Source organism: Ictalurus punctatus, chromosome 21 (genome assembly GCF_001660625.3).
Source record: "Ictalurus punctatus breed USDA103 chromosome 21, Coco_2.0, whole genome shotgun sequence".
Taxonomy (NCBI): domain Eukaryota; kingdom Metazoa; phylum Chordata; class Actinopteri; order Siluriformes; family Ictaluridae; genus Ictalurus; species Ictalurus punctatus.
Window position 1 is genome coordinate 9413291 of NC_030436.2, and position 20547 is coordinate 9433837.

The 20547-nt window shown below is 40.8% G+C and overlaps 1 protein-coding gene across 7 annotated transcripts in view; it reads left to right on the top strand.

The window, feature by feature from the left end:
• Positions 1 to 19565, top strand: part of LOC108255132 (SRY-box transcription factor 13) — a 34288-nt gene extending 14723 nt beyond the window's left edge. For 2 of the 7 annotated variants that reach the window (XM_017450844.3, XM_053673943.1), the window contains exons 2-15: positions 3680 to 3884; positions 4875 to 4980; positions 5448 to 5507; positions 5720 to 5806; positions 6018 to 6190; positions 7043 to 7111; positions 7224 to 7338; positions 9988 to 10064; positions 10158 to 10293; positions 12891 to 13000; positions 13652 to 13760; positions 14029 to 14193; positions 16825 to 17041; positions 17430 to 19565. In XM_017450844.3, the coding sequence (XP_017306333.1) occupies positions 3681 to 3884; positions 4875 to 4980; positions 5448 to 5507; positions 5720 to 5806; positions 6018 to 6190; positions 7043 to 7111; positions 7224 to 7338; positions 9988 to 10064; positions 10158 to 10293; positions 12891 to 13000; positions 13652 to 13760; positions 14029 to 14193; positions 16825 to 17041; positions 17430 to 17676 (1875 nt within the window). In that variant the 5' untranslated portion in view covers position 3680 and the 3' untranslated portion in view covers positions 17677 to 19565. Of the gene's footprint in view, positions 1 to 26; positions 262 to 290; positions 1517 to 3679; positions 3885 to 4874; positions 4981 to 5447; positions 5508 to 5719; positions 5807 to 6017; positions 6191 to 7042; positions 7112 to 7223; positions 7339 to 9987; positions 10065 to 10157; positions 10294 to 12890; positions 13001 to 13651; positions 13761 to 14028; positions 14194 to 16824; positions 17042 to 17429 lie in introns of those variants that run through there. The other 5 variants (XM_017450841.3, XM_017450839.3, XM_017450843.3 and 2 more) reach the window with 5 other exon arrangements.
• The last annotated feature ends 982 nt before the right edge of the window (positions 19566 to 20547 follow it).

A 20547-nucleotide genomic window follows, 5' to 3' on the forward strand; every position in this document is an offset into this window, starting at 1 on the left:
GCTTTGGATAAAGGCACGCTTTCGTGGCTGCACTGTGTCATGCAGAGGTAGAGGTAGAGGCAGAGTCCCAGACAGAGCCAGGGATAGCCCAAAAAGCAAGAAGAGCGTTTTTTCCATTCCGAGGAGGTCACCGAGCACTCGGGTCACAGAGAACCTCGGCAGCTGTGCCATGACATGCTTCACTGCTTTCCCACGCCATCAAACGGCACTGCACTCGAGACACGAGTCGTGGGTGACGAGGGCTGACGGGGAATTCTTGAGGTTGGTGTATGCACACTCTTTGCAGGTCAGGGACACTGCTCAGAGTTCACGTTGTTGTTGTTGTTGTTGTTGTTGTTGTTGTTGGAGTGCATTTGTGAGTGTACAAGAGGAGTTTGGGAACCTCCGACTCTTGGTATGCAACAGCTGACTGGGCTTACGCTTGGTATTGCATGCTCAGGGGCTCGAAGTTTCTGAACGAGGAGTGAACAACTGTGACTGTTGGGGTCTGACCAACATGGTTTAGTGTTGTTGTGTGCTCTAAGGCACCTCGTTCAAATCACTGGGTTAGTTTCAGGTGTGTTAGAGCAGAGAAGTAGTACAGTTTATGGTTCGGTTTTCAGTCGCTGAACGTTCCAGAGCTGGAGGACGTGCTCTGATACTTGTGTTTAGTTGCATCTTTCAGTTTGTATACGTATATGTACATGTATCAGCATTGAATTATATTCTGCCTAGTTTGCTTTGGAGTTATTTATTTATTTGTTTGTTTATTTATTTAAAAATCTGCAAAATGAATGAATCTGAACGCGATCTGAAAGACGAGATAAAAATAATCATCTTTTAATTACGATTGCGTTTCTACGCGGGTGTTTATTCCGACAGTGCCAAACTGTTACTCAACAATATGTGCCACAAGCAACATGTCAGGATTATATTGTGCATGCCATATTAGAGAGATTTAAAAAAAAAAAAAAAAAAAAAATGAAAAGGAAGAGTACTGTCTTGCTTGCAGACAGCAAGTTCAAACAGGCATCGTGTCGTTCATGTTACTACAAGCACTGTGGTTGTCTTTCATGTGTTGGACACTAACTTCTCCTCGAGCTCAGGCGTTTTCCTGGCACTCCTCTCAGTTATTGTTTGTGCTTTTTCAAAAATAACTTGTCATAATGAGGAAATTAACCACCGTGGAACCTTTCGGAGGGAAGGAGGCGGAGGGAGTAATGTGATATTTGCATCTGTGGCGTCTGGGGCATGATGTTAGTTAGCTGGTTGAACTAACGTGCTGCAACTTGTTAGACGACCTGAGGCATTTATTCTTTTGTCGTGTGTATGGAAAGCACTCGATATCGGAGGCGAGTCAGCCAAGGCTGAGTTCCAAACCGTGTTGTAGTTACGTTGTAGTGTACGAGACTGCTGTAGGCAGTGTACTATTTTGACATACTAATAATACAATAATATCCATTCTTGGACAAAGAACAAGACTTCAGAAAGCACTTCTATAGCGATGTAGAGAAATGACTCCTCAACCAAACAACAGGTAAGATGAAAATTGTCATGTCTCATTTGGGACAGCTACTTGGTCAAGATGGAGCAAGCAATTTAGTTATATTTGGGGTGTTGTTTTATAAAAAGAACAACTACCAAAAAACAAATCATGTATGAAGACTTCAAGTCAGTCAGTCCATTAAGTTTAGGAATAAATCCTAAAAAGTGTAAGCCCATCTAGCGTCTCAGTCTTTCAAAAATCTGTCAATGGTGGTTGTTCGGTTAATGATATAGATATTGTTGTTACTGTTTTGCACATCAGGAATGTTATAAACTGTTGAGTACCCAATCGTGTTATGCCAGAAACAAATACTGAACTCTAAAGCACTACAACATCAAAATTTGAAGGGGTAATGCCTGTGTGTTTGTAGTTAGGCCTGTGGATAGTAATTTTTTTTTCATTATCTGCATAACTGTCAGTCAACCACCTGTCAATCATATCTGCCAGGGAAGCCAACCTTCCACCTGTTGCAAGCGCGACTTTGCACTTGCGTTGGAGCTGGGACTTGAAAAGAGCTTTATCCTCCATACTCCTCGTTAATTCCGGCATCATTAACAGTTTTAACTCCTATAAATAAAACCACAGTATAGCCTCTTTAACTGTAAGTGCACGCAGAATAAGCTGACGAGTCTGCGCTCCCCTTGCAGACCATCAACTTAATAGTAGTGTATACTTCTCTGTAATAGACCCAGTGATGGGATTTAGTTAAGAGAGATGTGTTCAATGGGTAAAAAGGGAGAAGGGGAGTCTGTGTCCTACAGACCTTGGAAGAAGAAGTCAATCATTAGGTTAGGTTAGGGATGTACTGGTTTAAAGAGCCAGTACTGGTCTAAAATCGTAGATCAGTATCAGGTTTTATTTGACACCCAAACAAGATACAACACCAAAGCTCTTTTGCATAACTTGCAGACAGTTGTCTTGGTTAGTGAGAGGATGTAAGTATCAGTGTCACACACCAGCTGATATCCAGGGTGAACAAGTTGGATTGGTGCGTGGTTGTTGTGACTTTTATAAAACTTGATAAGAGTTGCACAGTTTTAATGCCCCCCCCCCCCCCCCCCCCAACACTCTTTTGTACTTCTGTCATTGTCACTTGGTATCCATTTCTTTTCTCTATACAATGCCAGACGAATTCGTACAGAGAAGAGCTAAAGGTCTCTTCATTGCGCCCTTCCTTTAGGCAAATTCAGCCCTACCTGGCAATTATCAATTGTCTCTACACAGCCCCCTTTTTACGTCTCAAATATTACTACGCTCTTCTGAGTAGCTGAGAGCTTGTGTAGTGTGAATTCATAGGTGGCTTTGTGTTGGCAAAGTCAAAGAAAATTGAAGGAGGAACTGTTGCCTTTGGCAGCTTTGCTAGTCTTCCGCATTTTTTTTGTTTATTTTTCTTTCCGCAGCCGCAGCCTTTTGGCACATCGTAGCGGCATTGTTACCCTGCTGCATTCCCAGCTTATTGCTTTTGTCAATCTCCTTCCCATTGTTCATACTTCCTTTGTACCGTCTATGCAACAATAGGCCTTGTACAATATGTACAAAGTGCACACATTTATTTATTTATTTTTTTGCCTTACTAAAAAAAACTACAGTGGCTGGAGAGATGTTCCAGAGTTAAGCCACTTTTACAATAATGTCTTGTTCTTTCTTGTTTTATCCGTCCCTGTCTTTCTCTTGCTTTCATCTTTCATCGCACATGGGCTTGGTTTGCCACTTGAGACGAGGTCTAGGGAGAACATGAGTCTTCCATCTGTCTTTTGCCGCTGTGTTGATAGACTCGGGTCCTTGAGAAGTGTATATCCACACATGCACACATACACACTTACATACATACACAAACCCCCGTTCCTGCTTACAACCACAAGTGCTCTGAAGCCCTGGAGTTCCACAAGAAGTGCTACCGTATTCTGGGCTTTGTTGAAAAGCGATTGAATGGGCTGGCCTGTGTAGGGTGCTCACAAAGCCCTTCTGTTACTCATGCAAAGCAGTCAGCTGTTGGTCTGGGCCTTCCTGCTCTGTCAGATAACCGAAGAATGGTAGCGGAATGCCCAGATTAGAGATTCCTCATCCTGATATTGCAAACAGGAATTGCTTACTTTAGAAATTAATCCAGGGTTCTGGATAATTGTAAGTGATCAGATGTCATTGCTTTCACAGAATGTGTGAGCCCAGTCCTCCTGCGATACAACCCCATGCTAGTGGTAACGTGACCATGGTGGGCATCGGAATCAAGTTGGAGGAAGCACCTGGAGACGGAGGCGGAGTCAGGGAGTCTTCGCCTTCATGCCAACGGTCATTACGGCTGATAGCCGAACGAGGTGACCCTGAGAAGTTGAGCATTCGCAGCACACAGTCCCCTTTGGTAAGGATGATGCTTATGGTACAGTGTGTCTGTAAACCTGAATGTATTTAATAGAGCAGTTTGCAAAGAGTAAATCCCTCTAGGGGCACAGTGGCTAAGTAGTTAGCAGGTTTGCCTCACACCTCCAGGGTTGGGGGGTTTAAATCCCACCTCCACCCTGTGTGCCTGGCGTTTGCATGTTCTCCCGGTGCTTCCTCTGGGTACTCCGGTTTCCTCCCCCAGTCCAAAGACATGTTATAGGCTGATTGGCATTTCCAAATTGTCCGTAGTGTGTGAATGTGTGTATGATTGTGCTCTGTGATGGGTTGGCACCCCGTCCAGGGGGTCCGACGTCTTGTGCCCCAAGTTCCCAGGGATTCTCTCCAGGCTCCCCATGACTCTGAGTAGGATGAGGGGTATGGAATGGATGGAGGGATGGATAGATCCTTGAAATCTAGAAAACACTCGTTCATGCCTTTCCCTTCCACCAAAATCAACCCCCTAGTGGTGGGGTTGATTCTAAGATCCCTGAGTAGACCTGGAGTCCTATAAGGGTACCCTACAGAGCAAAAATGATCTATAGTGGGAAGGCATTAACCTTTCAGGTGGCCTAAGGCTACCAACCCCACCACTTGTGCTAGAACTATGTATTACTAATTGTAATTTGTGTATTTCCAGGCCAGAACCAAACAAATAGGATGCATGAAGTAGACATTACAAGCTGCACCTTAAAGATGTGATTTCTACTGCATATCACTGCTCAACCCCATTATTAACGAATCACACCACCCTAATAGCTCAACTTGTATTATTCACACAGCGAAATTTCATAGTAAATTATGCTCCTAAGTTTGTGTAAATAATGTGTTTTATATAATCAGAATGTACTGTATGTATGCTAGTGTAATGCCGCGTATTTACCCTGCAGCAAAAATAATTTTCATGAACTTGTACATTCCCAGTTCAACGATGTAGACATTAGCATAACGTGAACACCCTTTATATACACAGGCAAGTTCACCAAGCAAAGAGCAAGCACACACACTTAGTCCCAGCAGTCATGATGTGCTGAACAGGACCAGCAGCAGGCCCGAAGCCCAGCCGAATGTCAGCGAGGGTGAGTTCTACCTTTAAGTCTTTACTAGTTCTTAACTTCCTAATGAAAAATTGCATTGTTTCAAATGCAATGAACCATGGTCTAGTATTAGCATTTTGACAAATCTTGACATTTGGAGTTAAAATGAAGCCCAATTGTCTCTCTCAGCTTTCAGCCACTTATGGAATCAAGTGGTCTGTTTGTGTTCAAGGCAGGTCAAGAGACACAGAGTTTGAACTAGTGAGAAACGGTTCCCTTTTGAAAAGTTCTGTCTGAAATGCTTGTAAGTCATGGTAGATAGTCCATCATACTGTATTTCAGGCAAGTAACAAGCTCCTTTACAGAGTTAAGATATGCTTTTACCACATGATTAACCCACACGATCATCCAAGACATGTTCGTTGACTGAAGGTTGCTTGTGTATTCTTGCAATAAAGAAGTTACCATGCTACTACAAAAGTAATGGAAGGTTATAATTTTCTATCTAGTTTGGCATCAACAGCAATACGCCCATCACCATCTTCTGGCTTCCTTCCAGTTTGTGAGCGGTGTGTCATTCCAATCTAATAACTCTACCTATTCATCATGCTATTTTTCGGAAATTCTTTATGTAAAAAAATGTCTTTGAATTGAGTGCACGATGATTTAAGTATGCAGAGCTCTGAACCTTCGTTACACGTTCTCGAAATTCATATCATAGCTCCAGTGCAAAACTAAAGAAGCCATTCGGTTAATCTTAAAATATGTTTTTGATCCTCAGTGCTGCCCACAATTGAGAAAATCCTGAATGCAGACTGGAGAGAGAAGATCTTGGGAAAGGGATTCCAAGGCACTGCCAACGTAAAAGGTAAACAAAACCTTTTCAGGTTTTTACACGCTGTCCGACGCGTGTCATAGTGACGCATGTCGTGCCGGTATATTATGCTGGAATTACAATCATACAGGAAGGAATTAAAATTTGTAGAAAATATCCTGTGATTTTCATTCTCAAGTTTTGTTTTGTTGTTGTTTATCCTACTCTTGAGCCGAACATTTGAAATGTGTATGTTTGTGTGTAGGCACTCCAGAAAGCCTGGCTGAGAAGGAGCTTCAGCTGTTGCTGATGATTAACCAGTTGTCTGGGCTGAGGGAGCAGTTGCTGGGAGCACACTCGGAGCAGAGGAACATGGCCGCCCTGCTCCTGGAGAAACAGCAGCAGCAGATGGAGCTGGCCCGGCAGCAGCAGGAACAGGTGAGGAGATGAACAGAGAACAAATAAATGGCAGTGGAGGATAGAGAAGAGGTGTGTGTGTGTGGGTGTGTTGCCTCCTCTGTACCCCCTCTCATCTACAATGATCATGGCATGATCAAAGACATCAAAGTATATAAAAGAAGAAAACAAACTGCTTCAAGCTGCTTAATTCTAGATCAGTGCCCAATCGTGGTGCAACACCATATCTGTTTAGTGTTCAGAATATCAGTATCTGTTTACCATACCAAGTATTCACTTCCGTATCTGTAATCTGTATTTGCATTGAAACCCAAAGTGGGTGTGAGAAGTTTTTTTAAATAATTAAATTTGAACCCTACTACCACTTCCTCTGAAACACTGGAAAAGAAAAAAAAAGCAACTGGGGAAAACCCCAGCTGTAGAAATGACAGAGGTGTCAGTATGATGTGTGTGTGTGTGTGTGTGTGTGTGTGTGTGTGTGTTCTGGCTACATCATTCCAGTTCATAATTAGCTTCAGCTGAAAATGTAAACACATTTAGTGGCCTCATTTTAAACCACAGCGACCCTGACCAGGCAGTTACTAAGGATGAATGAACGAACGAATGCTGTGAATGTATCGGGCAGAGCTGGTGTTCCTATCCGAATGCTCACTCACACCAGCATGGAAGTAAAAACCCTGGGCTTTTTGTTGCATCCCACAGGTTCACAATCACTTCTAGTCTCAACCAGATGTTCTGTGAACATCTGTATATGTATCTGTTCATACCAAATAATGTATTTGTAAATCATCTTTTTGCCTAGTCCAGGAATATTTTGCTTTGAGTGACAGATGTTCTCGTGTGTGTGTGTGTGTGTGTGTGTATGTGTATCAGATTGCTAAACAGCAGCAGCAGCTGATCCAACAGCAGCACAAGATCAACCTCCTGCAGCAGCAGATCCAGGTGAAGCCTCACCAATGCACCATAAATCACAATCTGTTTTAGTAAGTGTTAAGAAGTAGTGTAGATCTGTTCTACTAGAGTGACCGTGTACTCTTTGAACATTTTGCCTCAGCAGGTGAATCTTCCCTATGTGATGATCCCTGCTTTCCACCCGAATACACAGCCACTGTCCGTGTCCTCCGATACGCAGATGGGGCTCCCGCTTCAGCCCATTCCCTGCAAGCCAGGTGAGTGTCTCGGAGCACGTTTAAACGTATCCTTGTAATCATACGCTCTTCATACCGATAAAGGGCGATTAGAGATCGCTAACAATGAGGAAATAAAAATACTTGTGTGTGTGTGTGTTTGTACAGTATACATGTCTTTACAACTATGCATTGTTAGCTGATGCGGTAGGATACAAAATGTGAGAAACCCAAAACAAGAACAACACAAGTGAGGTTTCTCTGAAACATACAGTACGTAATGAAAATGAAAAGGAAGTCCAATGGATACTTACCAGACTTCTTACTTCTTTGAGTTTGGGATATTTTGTCTTGACCTCTAAACCTCCTACCTGGTGTTTTGGTCAGTGTTGTTGTTGTTGTTGTTGTTGTTGTTTGGGTTTTTGTTGTGGTGCAGTTTCTCTATTTCTGCATATGTGGTTTCTCCATCCTGCTGTCTCTCACTTCACCTCCTCCCTCCTCCACTCTGTACTGTAATATCACAAGCAAGATTTTTATTATTATTATATTTTTAAATGCAAAGATGCATTAATATATAGTATCTCTGCCCTACGCTGTCTCTGTCCTAATGCCATGTGCGAAACGTGTGAAATATTTTGCGTACTAATCTTTTGTATTCTGAAAAGTTAAGCTTAGTAGCAGAATGCTATTTGCTGTTGCTTTCTGTTCATTTCCTCAGCTGGCCAAAACATCTCAACTTCAGCTAGCTAGCTGTGCATTAATACTAATAGTTGAGTTTGTATGTTAAAGATAAGGATGATAAACATGGGGTTGTTGTTGTTGTTGTTGTTGTTGTTTTGCATGAGTGACCTAATCTGCTGTAGCATTGTAAAACACCACACCATTGTTACGCAACAATTATTATTTCATTTGAGAACATTTTCGAAACGTACTTGCCAGACATGCATGCCTTCTGAAGTTCAGACTTTTTCTTGTCAAAGTTCTTCTGGCTCGCGACGTGGTTACAGAAGTTCAGCGAAGCAACATGTTTTAGCCAATCAGCCGAGGACTTGAGTTTTAATTTGCTGTTAGCATCTCCGTGTTTACCAAACATAACTTCATCAAAACTTCTACCAGCAGCGAGCAGAGGGAGATTGCTTGGTAGAAGCAGGCGTGTGGTCTGAAGGTGTGAGGAAAGCTCTGCAGTAGATACCTCGTGTGTGCTAAATTGAGAGAAAGTGAAGAATTCTGAAGATTCGCATTTAATCGAGGTCTGTAGGTTGAGTTGCATGTCACTGTAGTTCAACTACATTCATATACAGTAACTAAACATAATTCTTTGTTTTTTTCTTTCCATCCGTCTTTATTCTTATGTTGTTTGTTGCTGTTTTTTTTTTGTTTCTTTTGCCTTTGTCCTTTAATTCGAGGTTTTGCTCGTTCTTTCTTTCAGTTCTTTTCATCTCTCTTTCCTTCATGTTATGTTCTTTCACGCATCTTTTCTTTACATCCTTCTTTACGTTCGTACTTGCGTTCTTTCTTGTACTTGCGTCATTTTTTTCCCTCTCTTGTGTTCTTGTTTTCGTAATTGCGTTTTTCTTTGTTCCTTTCTTTCTGCCTGTGCTAAATTCTTTCTCTTTCTTTCTTTCTTTCTTCCTTCCTTCCTTTATCACTCAATAAATGGAGTGTTTTGTTTCTCGAATCCTGGCATTCTGTCGCATTGGACGTCAGCTCTGTATTGTGTAACTGTTAGCTTTTACACCGTGAGTGGAGGAACCGGGTTCAGCGGCGTGATCTTCTCACATCGATCAAATGCTTTCTGTCTAAGAGATCTAACTGAATGATTTCAAATATTAACAACCTCCACACCTTTTGAAAGTTTTTTTTTTCTTTTTTTTTTAAAGTTTGTTTTTGTTTGATCTGGTCTTTTGTGGGCCAAGGTTACTGAGTGTGATTTTGTCTTTTGTTAGTGTGTCGCAATGCACAATGAGTTAAAAAAAATTTTTCTTTTAAAACGATGACACCTGGGTCATAGTCAATTTTCTGCTGAATAAAATTCTCAGAAACCTCCAAGTTTCTGACCTCAGTGCATCTCGGTTTTCGATTTTCCCTTTTTCTTTCCTCTTCCCTTAATCTCAAGGTTTAATTTTTAAATAAAAGCAGTAATTGTACGAATGAATGCCTCGACGCTGGTGTTCCCGCTTTTGTTCCTCTTGTGTAAACACGAGAAGCTCGACTAGAGGTCAGAGGAGTTGAATTGCTTCTCGGTGCGCAGACTGTGCGCAGGCCTCGGCAGAGGGTCAGACTTGTCCTTTTATTTGAAGTGTGTGCTGCTGCTGGTTGTGGAAAGCCATGGACATGCTGTAGCACAAAAGTACTGTATGTTCCCTTAAGGCAAAAGTGACTCAAAAGAAAGGAGCACAATAGGAGAAAAGAAGTGGCTGTGTTTTTTGACGTGTTGTGTTTTGTTGTTGTTTTGTCCAAGTTCAGCGCTTGGGGTTAGAAACATGACTGCTAGGTTAGTCAATGAGTTAATGGTTTTGGTGGGCGACCCTCAAGGAACCCTCAAAGAAACCTCAAAGAACCGTTCTCCTGCTTTTTTCCCCCTCATTTCATCAAGGAAATACTTTAAAAAGTCTTTGAACTAGATTTAGTCAGTAATCATCCCAGTTAATTAGTTTTCATGATGGATGCATCTTTTTTTTATGTTTTCAGTGGAATATCCCATGCAGCTTCTCCCAAACCATCACTCCACCCCTATCGAAAGATCCAGTGGTACAGTCTTTCGACAGGTACATATTCCTTTTCCTTTTCATCTCAGCTTTACCATATCATCATTTTCCTATTTTTCATTTTGTGAATCTTATATTTTCTTGTTGTTACAGGAAAGCAGTCAGCCATTGAACCTCACATCCAAACCCAAGAGCCCCCAGAGTCTGGATCTTCCCTCTTCCCACCTTCAGTCCACCTACAGGGCTAGAGATCTACAGCACAGCTCCCCTCGACCTGCTCTTAGCCTGGGTATGTGATGATATGCACATTCACTGAGTGCGTATACTGATGTACCACAGGGTTTAGCAGACCCACCAATTGGTGAACCTCTTGTTCACTCGGTGTACATTACCGAGTGCTACAGTGCACTGTTTGGTAATGTGCGACAGTGATATGAGTGTATCAGGTACACTCATCTGTGTGAGGTTACAACCACGGCACCAAGGTTGGGTGGATATTTTTGATCGCCTATTTTTGATCCCTTTCCATGAATCCAGGGGTCTCAAACTCAAATTCTCTAACTAACACTAATAACCAGCTCTTAAAGTAGATTCTAGGAAGTAATTCAAGGAGGAAGAAGAAGAGCTTTCAGAAACTGTTTTGCACTATTACAGTGGTCACCGATTCTCTTCCTAGAGACCTACCTTCCTGCTGGTTTCATCTCCAACCAAGATCTAACACGCTCGTTTTAGCTGACCAAGAATGTCTTAAGGCAGTGGTTTTCAAAGTGGGGGCTGCCAGGGGGTGCCGGGGGGCCTCAACAATTTGGTGTGAAAAGTAAATAAATACATGATTTTCTCTTTCTCAATCTCAGACAACCACACACAATCAATTCCTAATCTAATGTAATGTAAAGATGTAAGATGTAATTATTAATATTTTTAAAAAAAAGGGATATATTCAGATATATTCAGTGGTATTTACATGCATCCAGGGATATATTCAGTCTGTATTTTTTAATGTGTTTTAAAGACATCTTGCAAAGGGGGGCCTCGGTCAAATGTTAATGCCATTTGGTGGGCCTTGCCCTGGAAATGTTTGGGAACCACTGTCTTAAGGCAGTGATTAGATTGTCGGGTGAGCACGATTATGGTTGGAGCGAATGTCTTGAGGAAGTTAGATCTCCAGGAACTGGGTTGGTGATCCCTGCACTATTAGGTGATTAATATAGTCACAGATTGCCACTGTGGTGGTGATAGCTAGTCTGGGTGGTGGAAAAACCAGTGATGGTAAGGAAATTCTACAGTCACTGTATAAGACTACGCTGGGACAAAATGTATTACTTCCTTTTTGCTTTGATGGAACACTTTCACTTTGATATTACTTTGCATGAACTCTACCGCACTCATCGGCTATGGAAACGATGATTAGTCTACTACCGTTTTGAATTAGGGGTCAGCTAGTACAAATGAATACATCTGTTATGTCAAAGAAGCATATTTGTAGGTCGCTACGCTTTGGGTCTGGCGTGAATTCTACACTAGATAGTGAGAAAATGTTGAGTAGTCGAAGGATGAATAAAACGGTTGAAAGAAAAACATACATGGTAACAGTTGGACTACAGTCAGTAAGTACAATAACTTTAATACTACAAAGTATGCCTGTATCGTAGGTGAACGTAATAATCCATGAACTTGGTGTATATAAAATATGGAAATATTAGTATACGTATTATGCCTACGTTTAGCCGCAAGGTTTTTCCCTCATGGTTTCCTGCCGAATGCCTATTTTACATTTTCTTATCATCCTGCCTCCGCAAAAACAGCAAAGCAAAGTGTCTCAGACGCACAATCAGTGATAAAGCGCTGTACAACTTTTCACCGTTCTGTAGTCAACAGACTTTACACGATCAATATATTCGCCCTATTGCTCCTCACTGTCGCTGGAATCGATTCAGCCTTTGACTGCATTACGAGCTGTGTTGATCTAAAAAACAGTTTGAGTCGCTCATTTTTTGTATCGACTTTCCGCTTCTGTTATTTATTTATTTGTTTGCTTATTTATTTATTTATTTATTTATTTTGACTTCTTTTGTAAGTTATCCCATTTCATCCGTGACCGAGCAAAATGTAGAACCTGTTAACTTCAACTCGTAACGGCTGGTTTTTATTAATATGAAGATCGGTGTTCCGGTCAGGATCGTTTGCACGCCGTCAAGACTTTCAACCCGATTTAAGGTAGCGTTGCATATGATCTCAGCTCGTTGTGTCGCTAAATAAGCTCGCTGCCGGATGCTAATTATTAATAGACGAAGACACGACTTAGTTTTAGCTAGCTGATGTGACTGGTGTTCATGATGAACATATGGCCATTATAGTAAGATATATAGTAAGCATATATTTTGGCTTATAAGTTTGGCTGCTGTGAAATAAATTGCTGAACGTTTTTGCAATTCAAATCCAGACTCATTTTGTTCATTCACAAAGCAACAACAAAGGATGACGCCTCGAAACAAAATGCCATAATAAACGATGTGTTCATTTTATGTTGATTATTTTTAATTGATTTATAATGACATACTCATGGGTGTTTCCCTGAGTCTATAGAAGAGTAACTCCTTCTCTTCTTCTTCTCCTCGCTGTTCTCGTACTGAAATGGAGACATTGTTGACAATTGTCATCACCTCCAAAGCTCCCTGATCTAAACAAGAAAATGCATTAGTCCCCTTGGGCGTGCCCTGCGGAGCAGGCCTTTGAAATGCAGCCTAGCTTCTTTTCTTTTTTTCTTTTTTAAAGACCATGAGCTTGGAAGAGAGCCAAGTTCCTTAGGTGTTAGACGGAAGGAGTGGAGAGGATAAATGATCGCGTGTAAATCTCTCTCTGTCTTTGTCTTGTCTCCTTCCCTAGGCTTTTTGGGAGAGGGGGATATTGTGAGCCAAACCATCCACGAAGCCCAGCAGCTGTTGCGAGGAGGCCAAGGTCCAGCGAGCCGAGAGAGGGACGGCAGCACAAGGCTGGTGAGTCAACGTCTTAAAGCAGCAAGCACCGAACATTGTCTCACACACACACACATCTACACACTCCACTTCAGCTCTCTCCGACGAGGCTGGTCGGTGGCACCTGGAGCATGCCGTTTGTCACCGCGAAACTCTGTGACATCTGAGAACGCATTCAGGGTCAAGTATAGATTTACACCAAGTCACTTGAACTGGGGCAGCGTTTAGGGGAACAGCTGTTCTTCAAATGGTTTCATCCCTTTCTTATTGTAAGTTTAATTTTCTTGGTGTGACCGTGACTTCTGAAGAGCACTTGTCAACAAGTCACTTTAGTTTTTCCAGTATTTTCAGCTTTAACCTGCAGGATGGTACGATAATTTGCCCTTTATCTGTCGTGAATGCAGGTTGTTATGCATTCCTCGCGAACCTGTTTTTAAATACCCGTCACCTTTCAGACCTTCTTCAAACTTGTTTTTTGTGTTGTTCTTATTATAATGACACCCTGATAAGTATATGTATACCTATAGAGAAGCACTTAGATTATTTAGAGGTTTATTATTTTTGTCAATTTCTTCACGCCTTGTTTTTGGGACGGGCGTCACCGGGTTGGGTTGGCATTTTTAGACAGCGTTCGCTGTACAAACGCGTTTGTTTTGTTTGCATTGTGCACAGAGCGATTATAAGGAAGCGTCCCGAGCTGACCGCATACTCCGTGCCGACCGTGCGGAGGACGGACAGTCCGTACGGACGAACGACGAGCATCTCAGCAGCGACTCCGAAGGTACTACTGTCCTTTTTGTAATTGGTGTTTTGGATTCGAAAGCACGCTCGACCATTTTAAGGCAAGAACTTCCTTATGCCTGGAGCACATGTGACAATTATCATATTTTGCTCTAATTGCATCACAGCAGGCTATCATTATTTACTTTGGAATTTATAACAGACGAAAGAATGATGATTAAAGGCTCGCCCTTGATTATTTGTTTCCTTAATTTAAAAAAAGACAAAAAACACATGCCTTTATACTTTTGTCACATGGTGTACTATAGGACAGATGATCTCTGGAGTCGGGGGCTACAGTGACAGCCGGAGCACCTCTTCCGGTCACATCAAGAGACCCATGAACGCCTTCATGGTGTGGGCTAAGGACGAACGCCGGCGCATCCTACAAGCCTTTCCTGATATGCATAACTCAAGCATCAGCAAGATCCTAGGTGAGGGGGGAAAAAAAAAACCTTGCTCGATTGCTCAGTCTTCTTTTGCTTTTTTTGTGTGTGCACAGTGTTAACTTCTAACTTGCTCAATCTTCACCTGCTTTTTTCCTGTTAATTATATTCTTAATTATTTCTTGTACTCCACCCATCCTTGTCTCACCATCTTTGTCCTCACAATACTTGCCCTTCAATGTTGCCTGGTGGTTTCCTCAATCAGTCCAGGTGTTGCTTACCGATTCTTAGGTCATCTCATGTACCACCGCCCCTGGCACTAACGAGCTGGAGGATGGGGGGGCATAAGGGGGTGACGGAGAAAGTTGGAAGGCGGCACTGCTTGGGGCATGAACTGCCACCTGGCTTCCCTGGCCGACAGGAAAACACCACCCAGATCCACCCCCTCCTCCTCCAGCTGCCTTCCTACCCCTCTTCCTCTGACAAAACACTAACATTCCTTTCCATTGTGCAGAGTCTGAAAAACTCACGACATCCTCCCCCACACCCCCACCACTGCATCTCCTCCTGCCTGCCCGACTCACTCAGTGCCTGTGACCCTGATTGGATTCGTTTGAACCGTTTACTCACCTATTGTTACTCCAGTCATCTTCAGTCTTCACCTTGAGTGTGTTTTTTTTTTTTTTCCTCTCCATGCCTTTGTGTCTACGTGCTCGCCTTTACATTCTTCTAGAGCTTACGCGATAATACCAAACCGTCAAACAGGCGAACCTCTGCTATGTCTACCAGTTTAACTTACTTAAACTTTGCATTATTGGTTATTACTCAAAAGCAGCCAGAACAATCTAAGCACCACATGTGCAGTATATTCACACAGTTTCGGGGTCACAGACGAGAAATTTTTGAACGCTTGTTGACTTTCAGAGCTTAAAACGTTTAGCATTATTGGGATGCTACATTGTGTTCTCAATATAAATTTTAAAAATCTTTAAACGAGATAACAGTCTACCTACAGACCACAATGGGTCTGTCGGTGAAAGCCAAACTGTGACATGAGGGTGGGTAAAATTCTAGACAAAAGAATTTTTGAAGAACGGTCTCACCCTTACCCTGACATTACCATCAGATATAATGGCATACGGGTCAAAAGATAACGTCTCCACTTAAACATGAGTTACACGGAAGTAACAAAGAATTTATCTCTAAAAAAAACTCAAGGACCGAACTCAAGGTTTGCTAACTTGAATATTTCAAGATAACTCTCTTAGAAGTTAAGGTGAGAGCATATTAGTTATTTTAGTTTTTATATATATATATATATATATATATATATATATATATATATATATATATATATATATATATAATTGAGTGATTTTGCTAGACAATGCACGAAACGTCACGCCACAAGTGTAACATGGCTTAAATTACCTGGACACGAACACGTGCTTCAGAACGCTTGCGATCTGCCATGTTGAACGATTATCATAGGAGATGCGTAATTACTCTTGTTCATTGTGCCTGAACGCGGGGAACGGTGGGAAATTCGAATGTTGGGAATAAGGCTGCGGCTGCTTCGAGCGTAACACAGTGTACCCAAAAAAAAAAGGACACGATAAAATGACAAACTAAAAAATGTTGATTTTATCTATAATCTTAAGTTCTGCAAAGCCTGATCAAGCATGGGTTCACTGCCACTCATCGCACTCGTTCGTTCATCCTCACTAAGAGCTTCATCTTGTTCAGGGTTGCGGTGGATCCAGAGCCTTATCCCGGGAACCCTAGGAATGCATCTGCCGGGGTTTTTTCAGCACCCCGTAGTGGCTCGTAGGACCTAAACAACCGCTTACGATACTTATAGTTTAGAAAAACCCATGATTGATGATTTGGGAATAGAGAGGTGTAGGTTACATTTTGGGAGTGAAAAACAGTAAGTAATGATTTATTGTCCTAATGATTTATAATACTAAATTAAATATTAATGTTTAGTCACGTTATAAACTGAACATCAGGTCGACGATGGTTGTGCAATCTGTATGTGGAAAGCTGTGTGGATTAGGTATTAAAAACTTGGGTAATAAAAACAAGGAAAAAGCTTACAGCATATATAAAATGTAGCCTGATATTTTCATCATGCAAAAAAGTAAACATTCCTTTATAAATTACTGGGAAATAATAGTAATAGCCAAAAAAAAAAAAAAAGAGTACGAGTTTGTGTTTGTTTATTTGTTTATGTACGAGTCGACTCTTTGATTCCGTTCTTTAAATAAAACCCTGGCAACTGGTTTGTGCTGTATGAATGTGGGGAAATTTATCGTATATATAGTAAATGTAGATATTTGATTGTTTAATACACGTCGACAAATATTTATGCAGAAATAAACTAGGAATATTCCCATTTAATAGGCTGCAGTACTTCCTAATCTCTAAGAACAACTTCATTCCGTTAAATACCATAATTTGTGCTCGACTGACTGACTGAGAAATATTGTTGTTATTAATAGAAACCTTGTTTTTATTAGAAGAGTTTGAATGTAAATGCTTACTTTCGCAGGTGTAACACCTTCCATTAATTATGATATTAAACAATATTCACTGCAAAGTGAAATTTTATACATTTGAACAGCTGCAGTTTCCATGGAGTGACTCTCATTTGTGTCTCTGTCTTTCCCCCTGTAGGCTCACGCTGGAAGTCCATGTCGAACCAGGAGAAGCAGCCGTACTATGAGGAGCAGGCCAGGCTGAGCAGGCAGCACCTGGAGCGCTACCCCGACTACAAGTACAAACCCCGGCCGAAGCGCACATGCATTGTGGAAGGCAGGCGGCTGCGTGTGGGCGAGTACAAAGCCATGATGAAGAGCCGCAGGCAGGAGCAGCGCACCTCGTACCCACCCAGGTGAACAAATCAAGCTGAAAATTGACTGGCACAGAATACTACTCACTCACCTGCTTAAGAAGTGCATTAGCTTGTTACCACACTTTCCTTTATAAATAAGTAATAGCAAAATAAACAATCAGCGACTGGTGTGATATTGATGCCATTTTCATGTCATTACGTCCAGAAGTACGTTATTCCTTTTATACCAAGGCAATTTGCCAACAATTGCATTTACCTACTAAATAGTGACGTTTGTACATTTTTATCTGCTTATATTGTATTTACGGTTAATTGAATGTATCATGTTATAAAATTAAGATCTGACTGATATGAAAATAATTATCACTGATTTCTTGGCTTCCTTGTCATGTTTCCAAAAGCTGATATCCTCTTATTTACCTCGTAGTCAATCAGATCAGCAGCTGCACTACTCCACAGCCGATTCTCCGTACTCCACCAAACCCATGTCCATGACCCTGCCTCTGCACCCTTCCCTTCTGGAGCACTACCTCCCTCGTTCCCTCGAGCCACCCCAAGCGCCACGTGGCCCAGAGGAGCCGGACGGGCCACGTTCCAAACCACCGTACAGCGAGGGAGAAGAGAGTGACGCGGGAGAGCGCAGCGAGGGCGAGCTAGTGGTCCTCACCGACTGACAGACGGGTGGGACGAGAGTGCAGGGTGCTGTGAGGTGAAATGTTCAGGTTTCTGGGTTGACGTGCTTTCACGTGTCGAGGGCTCACAGTTCACCCTGAAGTGAATCTTTGCTTTTCCTAGACGACTTTACGCCAGTCTTGATGACAATGTTAAGGGACGGCTTATTAAAAAATGCTAGTTATTTACAATAAACAATAATAGATTATTATTAGTATTTGATGGTCCTTCAGTGCTGCTGTCGGTCAAAGTACTGCACTTTTTTTTTTCCTTCAGAGAAAAGGACTTTAAAATGCAGATGATGTCACAGGAAGAACTGCGCGTATGAGCAGCAGATAAACTCTGGGAAATCAGGCTTAACAGTTGTAGTTTAGGTTAAATTAAATAACGCTACCAGACTAAGAGAGCTAACATTAATGGAAACATACGCGAAATGAAAATAATTTTTGGGCCAAATGATTCCTTTAATTCATGCTGAAATCAATCAGTAGGTTTACATTATTTGTGAACTAATCAATTTAAACCTGCATAATTGGCCTCAAACGTAAATTTGTTAAAGGTTTGCACTGGAGCTACAAGGATAAAATCTTGGAGACCAAACATGACGTTTTATAAGCAGTCCCTCCAGGATTTTGGCGTTTCGCTCTCGCAGAAACGAACGCAAAATCAAGCAAACTCTGCAATATTCAGAGGAGCTCGCGATTTTTCGAATTCACCGCAAATTTTCGGCAAGATGCATCATGTGATGCGTGTTGTGAGGACAATCATGTGCGTCGAACATGAGTACAGCTAAAAGGTCTCATTTACCAACAAACATCACTGCAATAGTGAATTTCATGCAGTTGTGATTTTGCCAATTCAAGTAATTTTCCATATAAAAAAAAAAAAGCACAAAAAATACTGCAAGTTGTGTTGCAAAATTTGGGTGGGGGGTAGAGGGGAGGAGCAGCAAAAGCACGCATTGTTGCCAACAACAATCAGAAAAATAAAAACTCGGCGAAATCCTGTATGGACTGATTAACTTTCCTTTTTGGCCCATCAATTTCTGTATTGAATGAGGAGCAGTGTGTTGGGGTGTCAAACTCACGGCCCGTGACCTGGGTCCAGCCCGATAAGGGCTCTAATCCAGACCACCAAATGTATTTAGAATCTGTTTTCGATATTAAAAATCAATTAATCGGCCATAATCAAATTGAGCAAATTGAATATTTAAAAAATCCACTAGGGGCAAAATGGAGCACCAATCTCGGGGGGGGGGGGGGGGGGGGGGGGAACTTATACATTTACCACATTTATTTCATTATTATTGTACCTTTTTAACATAAATGCAGATTTTTGTGTTATTGTTTTACTAAGCTGATTCCCACATGACGTTGGCCTGTACGTAATCAAAAATCTGTTCGACCCAGCTGATATAGAACGTCTTTTAATCGTAATCAGTTTGTGCGATCAGCAGTACTGATATTAAGCATTTCAAATGTGCATGTGATGCCACTAAAATACTGATACAATTAAGGCTACTGACAAGTACGTCCTATAAGCTGCCAAAACACACATCGAACTGGTAGAACAGAACCGGTTTCTGAATATACGCCTACTAATACCCATATCAGAAAAGTTCTTTTAATAACACAAATAACGCAACAGTAGAAAATTGCCTTCCCTCGATCACTTATTGATCAGTTTCATTAATCACTTAATAAGGAAGATGAAAAAACTATAGTGCTGGCAAAGAGATGGTGTACTAGGTTGTTTTTTTTTTGTTGCCGTTTTTTTTAGCTCCCCACACCAAGCTGGATTTTTTTTTTCTACGAGTGAACACTGAAATCCATTGATGTACTCTTTTTTTTTTTTTTTTTTTTTTTTTTTTTTAAATTATTTTATTTTATTTTTTTTATTATTAATCTACATTTTAAATGTTCCCAGCAGTCTCATATATATATATATATATATATATATATATATATATATATATATATATATATATATATATATATATATATATATATATATATATATATATATATAATGATAACTCAACTGAAAACAAAGTAAATGATTATTTTTAAATTATATGTGGTGTTTAAAAACGTTGTTTGCTCTTTTTACTATTGTTATGTCACCGAGGCTTTTCCGGCAAACACTTCCTCTGCCTTAAGTTAGAGTTCCTGTTCGTAGCCGAATGCGGTACTTTCCACGCCTGGAGTGCTGAAAGATAAACTCTTACAGATGCTTATCTGTGAAGGAAAAGGAAATTTAAAATAATAATAATAAAATAAACAAATGCAGTTAAAAAAAATTTTTAAGTAAGATTTGTACACTTCAGGAACTGAGGAGTTTAACTTCAGGAGTTCTACCCAAAATCTTATGCGTACCCTCTCAGAAATAAAAAGGTACCAAACAGTACTTTTTTCCTTGTCCTTGTTGCTGGCATGGTACCAATTGGCATCATTTGTGCCTTTTTAGTGTGTGAGGAAGGTGCATTTAGTTTTCTTTTTATTAGCTTTTATAGCATTTTAGTGGTCAAGTTATGCACCTTAAATACACCTTAGATGCATACTAAAGGTACAAAAGATATTACCACTCTTGCAAGGAGTAGTACAGTTTGGTACTTGATGATTTCTGAGAGTTTACAGCAGTTGATTGCGCCCTCTGCTGTTTAGGACTGGTATTGACCTCAAATACTTATTAAGTCCTACAGTATAGGAGGCACACAGGCATGTAAAATGCACTTTTTAAACTTTTTTTTTTGGAGCACCTATATATATATATATATATATATATATATATATATATATATATATATATATATATATATATATATATATATATATATATATATATATATATATATGACAGTCTGAGTAAAGTTT